Consider the following 7,622-nt stretch of genomic DNA (forward strand, 5'->3'; position numbering starts at 1 on the left):
CTGCAGGATTTTAGTCATATCCTGCACATACTGTTGTGTAGGTGTTTTTCGCTGTTCACACCCTTGCTGGAACGTGATTTGTATTTTGTAAATAAGGTATAAAATAAGTTCCTTTTAACCATCTTGTTCAAACTCCCTGATGAAGTCTGGGTAATCAGACGAAACCGGTCGGGGAAATAAAAGCAAATTGACAAGATCTGTTGCTGTGTGTTTCTCACTAGTATTTATTTTAAAAAAATTGTTTTCCCGTGCCAATAAAATGAATGAATGAATGAATGAATGAATGAATGAATGAGTGAGCGAGTGTGGGAGTGAGTGTGTGAGCGAGTGAGTGAGTGAGTGAGTGAGTTAGTGAAAGAATGAGTGCGTGAAAGAATGCATCCTCGTTGTTGTTATCATTATCACCAATCCTGTTGTATTGCCATTGTAACAAATCGTTTACTCCACAAAGAAGATTGTTCCCCGTCTTTTTTAGACCCTAAGACGGCAGACTGGCCATTGATTGCCACTCCATGGCCCACCATCTCCTTTGTAGCCTTGTATCTCTTCATTGTCAAAGTCGGCCCTAAAATCATGGAAAAAAGAAGAGCCTACAGTCTCCGAGAGGTGTTGATTGTCTACAACTTTGCAATGGTAATTCTGTCGGCTTGGATGGTGTATGAGGTCAGCGCTGAATATCTTTCTTTTTAGTTCGTTTATCTTGCCTCTATTAATTAAACAACATACAAGTCTCGTTTGTTCTTCGGTATATATACATTTCATGTGTGTGTCACAGTTCATAGCTTCAGCTCTGGATATTCCCAACTTTGATTTCCTTTGTGAACCGATGCACTACGTCCTTGGTGACAAAAGACTAAACAGGGTAAGAGATGGACCAACGCTGCCTTAAAAAGCTAGAAGTGGTAATGCGCCCCATTGTAAACAACATACCCTTGCGTTCACAGCTTGCCCGCATTTGTTACATTTACTGGTTGTCAAAGTTTGTGGAAGCCCTGGACACTGTGAGTTTTTGTTCAGTTAGAATGCTGAGAGCATTACTTTTGACTTATTTATCTTTGTAAACGTAGCTTTTATCCCTTGACGGTCATTTTTGTCTTTCGGCAGTTTTTTTTCATTCTCCGCAAGAAAAACAATCAAGTGTCCTTTTTGCACGTGTATCATCACGCATCCATGTGTTTCTTTTGGTGGATGATATCCAAATACATTCCAGGTGAGAGGGGAGGGGAGGGCAAGAAAGATCTTTTTTAGAATCAACATGTTAATGGCGGAAGATACAAAGAAATGATTATGAATTTTGGAAGAAAACCTTCGAAAGGTGGAAGCAAAATGAGGAAACTAAGACGGTCAAGAGGAGACGCCGTTTAGGAGCAGTACGAAACAAAACTCAGCAAAGATCGGTAAAGCGTGATTCGTTTAAGCATGTTTTCATGTGTGTAAGATATGTCAAAGTTAAAATTTTCCTTTATTAAATAAATTGTATTATCCTACTTACGTCTTTTTATTTTCCTTATTATTTCAGGAGGTTTCAGTAAGTATAGCCTTAACTGAATTACTTTAAAGGAGATGTTTGCTCCAAAATAGTCCTTGTTTTTCTTTTTACCAGCAAAACGCCAATACTGTACAAAGATAAGCCACTCACCCTAATTTCAGCCTCTAACGTGCGTTTCAACCTAACGAAATCCTCCTCCAAACTGAGTATCCTGGCCGCCGCCATTTTGATTTAACTTAGCAGCCACGCGACGTATGCGTGACGTCGAAGAGCTCAAGCACGAATAAATGCCGTATCACTTCGAACCAGAGCGTGTTTCCGACGAAAACCAGGGATCTGATGAAGACACCGAAGAGGATGAGAGGTCAATGAATCTAACCTGGTGCACCTGCGATCGTTGTGAGCTTAGAGAGACAGCAAGAGAGTGCATCTACTGTCTTAAAGTGTCCGAATCTGAAAACAAGTTCACTGAAGGTAATTTGACCTTGCCCAATTCATCAAGTATTTTTTAATTGGCCTTATTCAGGTGCACTCAGGGATCAGTGTTCGCGGGTGAAGACTTATTTAAATTAATGTGACATGAGTTGTAATTTTCAGTTAATTAAGGTCTCAATTGAGTTCTTATCCAGCGTGTCAGAGGTCATTCCTTTTTTTTTTTAAATTTCATTTTGAAGAGCCTGCAAGGTTCGAACAAACTAAGTGTCGTAGTAAACAGTAAAGGTTTCTTTGTTCAGCTGAACGTTGGCTACATGTAGAATATGTTCTTTAAGCAAGCAAGGATTGATTGGCATTGATATTGTTTTTGTCAATTTACTTTCGTAAACAGGAATGTGTTGTGTTACAGAACACGAATAGTTCTCAATAGTTTGTCAAACTCGGGCTGTCTTAAGAAATGCAATTGCAGGGTTCCATTATTTAAACAGATCACCAGTACCCTATGCAAAACCGGTAAGAAATGAGTTCATGTAAATTAAACACTAAGGATGGACTAAACGGAAATTTCTTTTCTCAAAATACTTTTACCAACATCATTAAGTTTCATCAATATTGATTTCTACTTGAAAACGTTAACATTACTACAAGCTTTGGCTTGAGGCTTGAAAACTGTTTACACACTCTATTCCTGAATTTGTTAACTCCAGATCACATTGGAGATAGTGAAAGACAAAATCCTGACCTGTTTTTTTTACAAGTTCTCGATAAAAATCCTGACTGACGATTTGTATCTAGTCAGTGTAAAACGCAGACTGCAGACCAGGGATAAAATGCAGACTGAGGTTATAACGTAATTGTTGAAAAAGCTCAAACCCCTTAGAAATGCTAACCATAGGCCTAATTAGGCCTAAACCAATATTAAGCTTAACTGTTAGCATTTCTAATGGGTTTGGGCTTTTTCAACAATTAAATTATAACCTCATTCTGCATTTTACACCCCGTCTGCAGTCTGCAGACTGCGTTTTACACTGACTAATTTGTATCTGTATATAAAAGTTACGATGTGACTGTAAATTAGTCAACAATAGTAAAATGTAATTTTTGTCTGGGAAAATACAGCTGCGGTACGTATTCCAAAGATTGCAGTTGTTGTAAACATTACATGTTTTCCTTACTTGTTACATTGTAGTTGAACCTCACAGCTTTTATTGTTGTTGGGTTTTGATGTTAAAATACTAGCCAGGCAATGCAATTGTACTTGCTACAAAATTTTAAAATCATTAGTGATGATTATCAGTAACACAAACCATTCTACATTATGGTGTGCATATCAGAAACTATCGCTATGCAGCATACAGACAATATGTGTGGTGGATCTATCAGAGACTTGGAAGGAAACAAAGAAAAGTTATCCCATCTTGTGTAATATCTGCCATACGAAAAAATTTCCAGAACCTGATGGCGACTACACAGGCTTCGAGGATCTTTTAGTTGTTGAGATTGATGTAGCATTTCTTTAATTTACTGCATGGCTACGTGATCAAAATATTTCCTTTGAAGTGTGGAACTATAGAAATGTGTTGCAAATTAAATGCAGAGGCAATCTCAGTCACTGAAGGATCAGTTGAAGGTAAACGTCTTCCTTTTCACCTTTCACAAGACACATGAAGGGTTATGATAATTCTTACAACAAGGACCCCAAAAGGGGGACAACTTTGATTGACAGTCTTTAAAGCACGTAGACCATCATGGGTTTCCTTGACATCTCATCCAATAGTGTTTCACAGGAAAGATTGTGAATATATATTAAAACTAGATGTACTTTTGGTATCCTTGCGGTTTTCCGCTAGACAACAATTCTATTTTATGATGATTTAAGTACTGTCTCTGCGTTAACAATTCTGTTACTTGTTATAACTTGATGAAGAGATAGATGCAGCAGTAATTGGAAACTTGGACATTTTTATTGAAATCTTGACACGTGTCTTGCAATGATGTCTTTTTTGTTCCCACGTGGAGTTGGTGCAATGTGCAGCTTTGGATACGCACACCTGTAGCGCTCTTCTCCAGACATTGTAGTCGCTATCTCTCATCCTACTTTGCAGTCGTAATCAATGACCGCAAGCTGCGTTCTGCTGACCATGCCGTTGTAAGAATAATGCTGCGACTTGTTCAGGTATTTCTTCGCCATAGAGCCTTCATGATGGAAGACTTGTAGGCATCCAGTTTGTACAAAATCGGCAAGAAGCAGACATCCTTTAATAGTTCCAGTTTCTATGCCATTTCCTTTAAAGCGTTGCGTGCAGGAGATCCCATCGGAAGCCATATTTTGTTTTTTTCTTTGCCCAAGAGTAATTTCGTCATGGCCACACGCAAAAAATAATTGGAAATCAGGCCATTCATGAATGCCGGCCACGTGGTAAACGATTGACTTCCACTTCTCTTGGCAAAGCAGTTGATCCCCGATAGAAGTTGCCGCACACCACCAAAGGTGATTAACTACAGATACGATCCATAACGCTACGTCTGAGCACTCTCGCTTTTTAGACGCAGCGACAAGATCCTTGCGCACAGACTTCGACAAGTGCCATGGATCGAATCATGGCTCTTCGTTTGCTACTACATTGTGTGGGTCAACAAACGGCTTTAGTTTGCAGCTATATTAGTGATCTGTGGTCACATTTCTTCTTCGTCTCTCGGGCGATAATTCCATTGCTGGGTACTCCGTAAAGTTGTCCGACGGTGCAGTCTGCATCCCCATGTGAACAAACTTTTTTACCGGCGGTGCTACTACGATCGGGTCTGTTTCCGTAGCAACATCAACGAATTGTTTTACAGTGTCTGTGACAAGCAAACCTTCTTCAGCTTCTTCCTTGCCCATCCCTTCTTCCACCTCCTCGGTCATCCTGACATTCCCCATAATTTTGTCAACAGCCTAAATGAAACGATTTATTTACAGGTTATTAAGAAGGCAGCGAACGAAAACAGTAAGGCAATGACAAAAAAAACCCAAAGATTTATTGTGTGTGGCCAAGTCGGGCGATTGGTTTAAAGGTATGTTGTCTGTTTTCTTTTGGGGCCCTTTTTAAGGAGAATATTGTATCGCTGTCTGAAACAAATCAGTGGGGAAATGAGAGCTATTTTCTTGATCTTATCGTAAGCCGCGACAGTCCCTGAGTGAGCTCTGATTTTTTATCCCATATTTTATTCCCTTGTTGCCGATGACTGTAGTGGAATTGACACTGAGACTGCGGCTAGAAATGTATGACCTATATTTACAACGTACGACTTCGAGAACAAACTGCATGACTGTTAAAAATTACGAGCCCGGTTTATTTTATGAAGTACTTTATGATACTTTAGAGTATATTCAAATGACGTACCTCTCTTCTTTCTTTATTCTTTCGCCTCCTTTCACGGGCATCCCGTTTGACTTTCGCTGTAGAGCTAGATTTCTTGGAAATTGTGGGTACAGCATCTATTTTTTTCTTTTTCTTGTGTGTTGTTTCCCCCAGAAGACTGTATCGGTGACCGACTTCAAGGCAATCGTCCGTAAAGTGATCCGAACACACACAAATTTGGGATGGCTTTGGTGGCAAGAATTTTTCGTCCCGGCCAAGCATCAATAACCATTTTTTAGCAATTTTCTTTTTCGAAATTGGTAAAGGTTGAAAAGAAATCCCTCTTTTGCTATCTCTAGGGCTCCTGTTGAAGCAAAATGGAGCTGAACAAAAAGGCATGACCCCAAGAATACATGTAAGAATAAAGCTGACGGAAAGAATTGTATTCAAACTTCCCGCCAAACTAGCCCGAAAATCGAAACTGGTCGCTGCCATCTTGGATTAACTTAGCAGCCTAGAGATCTAAGCGTGACGTCACACTTAGATCACTAGGCTGCTAAGTTAATCCAAGATGGCAGCGCCCAGTTTCGATTTTCGGGCTAGTTTAAAGAAGGATTTCATAAGGTTTTAAGACACATTGGTAGATGAAATTTTGGTGAGTAAACTATCTTTGTATTAGCTGTTAGGGGATAAAAAGAAAAACAAGGACTATTTTGGAGCAAACTTCTCCTTTGATGTCTTTTTCATATACTTGCGCTTTTATTTTGGCTACAGAGTTGAGATTTTTTTGTGTTTCCTTCAGCTTACTTCGGAGCAGCCCTCAATAGCTTTGTGCATGTGGTTATGTATGCTTATTATGGTCTGTCAGCTATTGGTCCTCAAATGCAACCGTACTTATGGTGGAAGGCTCACATCACCAAACTTCAAATGGTGAGAAATCTTGTCATTTTTTTGTCGATTAATTTGTATTTGGCAGAAACATGTTGAATGACAATCGCCCTATCGTCCCCTTGGAAGTCACGGTTAGGGGTTTCGTCACGCATTCCTTCTTCACGACGATTGCGTTACGGGTGCAGGAAGCACCCTTATGAGCCTCAAGACGCTGTCGATAAAGACAGCTAATGTTGTGTTTTAGACCCTAGGTTTTTCTTCAATTCTGGGATAAGGCGTGCCTTGCACACTAAATAATTAAGCAAAAAGCTAGAAAGAGCACAGCTGCATGATCTAACACCGTTTTATCAGCCTCGATCTTTTTAGTTTTTTATACTTTTTATATTGCTGATAAGATGCTTCAACAGATTCAAGTTACGCTGGTCCTTGCTTACAAAATTATAACTAATTGAGTGTCGTCCTGACGAAAATCCTAGTGATCGATGGTCTTTTTCTTCTTCTTCTTGTAGACTCAGTTTGTTGTAGTGCTGATTTATTGGGGCAATGCTACTATACGATGTAAATGTCCAGCTGGTTTTCATCAGATCTTAGTTTCATATGCCCAATGGATTTTTGTCGCCAGTCAGTTGGTACTGTTCAGCAATTTTTACATCCAGTCATACCTGAAGACACATAACGCCAATCGGGAAAAACAAGATTAAAAACTTCAATAGAAAATGCTAATTTTTACTTCAAATGCTTAGTTTGATGTTTGGCGAAAATGTGCTTACTGATTTCGTGCGCTAGGAAGTTCTATGTTTGCTGGTTGTGATTTTTTACTCATCAAAAGCCGGTCCGTGAACAGTTCGGCGAATTCAGTTTTTCCACAATCATTGAAAAATCATATTTTGTGTACGTTAAGGGTTTGTTGTTTATTTTCGAACTGGCAATATAACGTAACATGGACCAAACAACAGAATTTGCACCGATTTCTCTTTTTTCTTTTTTTAACTTTATATAAAGTTTTAAAAATATGATTTTATTACACCTATCCAAAACAACGTTTTTGGACATATTTTTAGTTTTTCTGTTTTCTACAAAAAATAGAAAATTAAAATAATGGGATAACCTCGTTGAGTTGTTTTATTTTTTATTTTTCCAGTCTTTTGGAAAAAGTGGAAACATGAAAAAAATTACTTTGTTGTCTTTATTGCTGCATATTCTATATTTGGACTTAAAAACAGAATAATGAAAAAGGCTTTAGCATCCATCGATTTCTCATTTTTCATTGTTTTGAGATGAAATCTTGACGACGGAAAAATGACTTGGATTTCATACCTTCCCAACCATATGCAAGGCAAAGTATTCTCAAGGGACTACTTTTCCCGCCCAGGCTGAAACGAGACGACAGTTACGGATGTTCATCTGACGGGTCTGCAAATGATCCCAGAACCGCAAACGATCCCCAAACTTTACTGCAAATGATA

General features: G+C 38.9%; 1 protein-coding gene across 3 annotated transcripts in view; it reads left to right on the plus strand.

Annotated features, from left to right (window-relative positions):
- LOC137970947 (very long chain fatty acid elongase 4-like) overlaps positions 1-7,405 on the plus strand; it is a 12,504-nt gene extending 5,099 nt beyond the window's left edge. The window contains exons 3-9 of one of the 3 annotated variants that reach the window (XM_068817618.1): positions 476-663; positions 776-862; positions 945-1,001; positions 1,105-1,210; positions 1,520-1,528; positions 6,068-6,195; positions 6,666-7,404. In XM_068817618.1, coding sequence (XP_068673719.1) covers positions 476-663; positions 776-862; positions 945-1,001; positions 1,105-1,210; positions 1,520-1,528; positions 6,068-6,195; positions 6,666-6,857 — 767 coding nt within the window. In that variant the 3' untranslated portion in view covers positions 6,858-7,404. Of the gene's footprint in view, positions 1-475; positions 664-775; positions 863-944; positions 1,002-1,104; positions 1,211-1,519; positions 1,529-6,067; positions 6,196-6,665 lie in introns of all 3 variants that reach the window. The other 2 variants (XM_068817617.1, XM_068817616.1) reach the window with 2 other exon arrangements.
- The last annotated feature ends 217 nt before the right edge of the window (positions 7,406-7,622 follow it).

Source organism: Montipora foliosa, chromosome 9, assembly GCF_036669935.1.
Source record: "Montipora foliosa isolate CH-2021 chromosome 9, ASM3666993v2, whole genome shotgun sequence".
NCBI lineage: Eukaryota > Metazoa > Cnidaria > Anthozoa > Scleractinia > Acroporidae > Montipora > Montipora foliosa.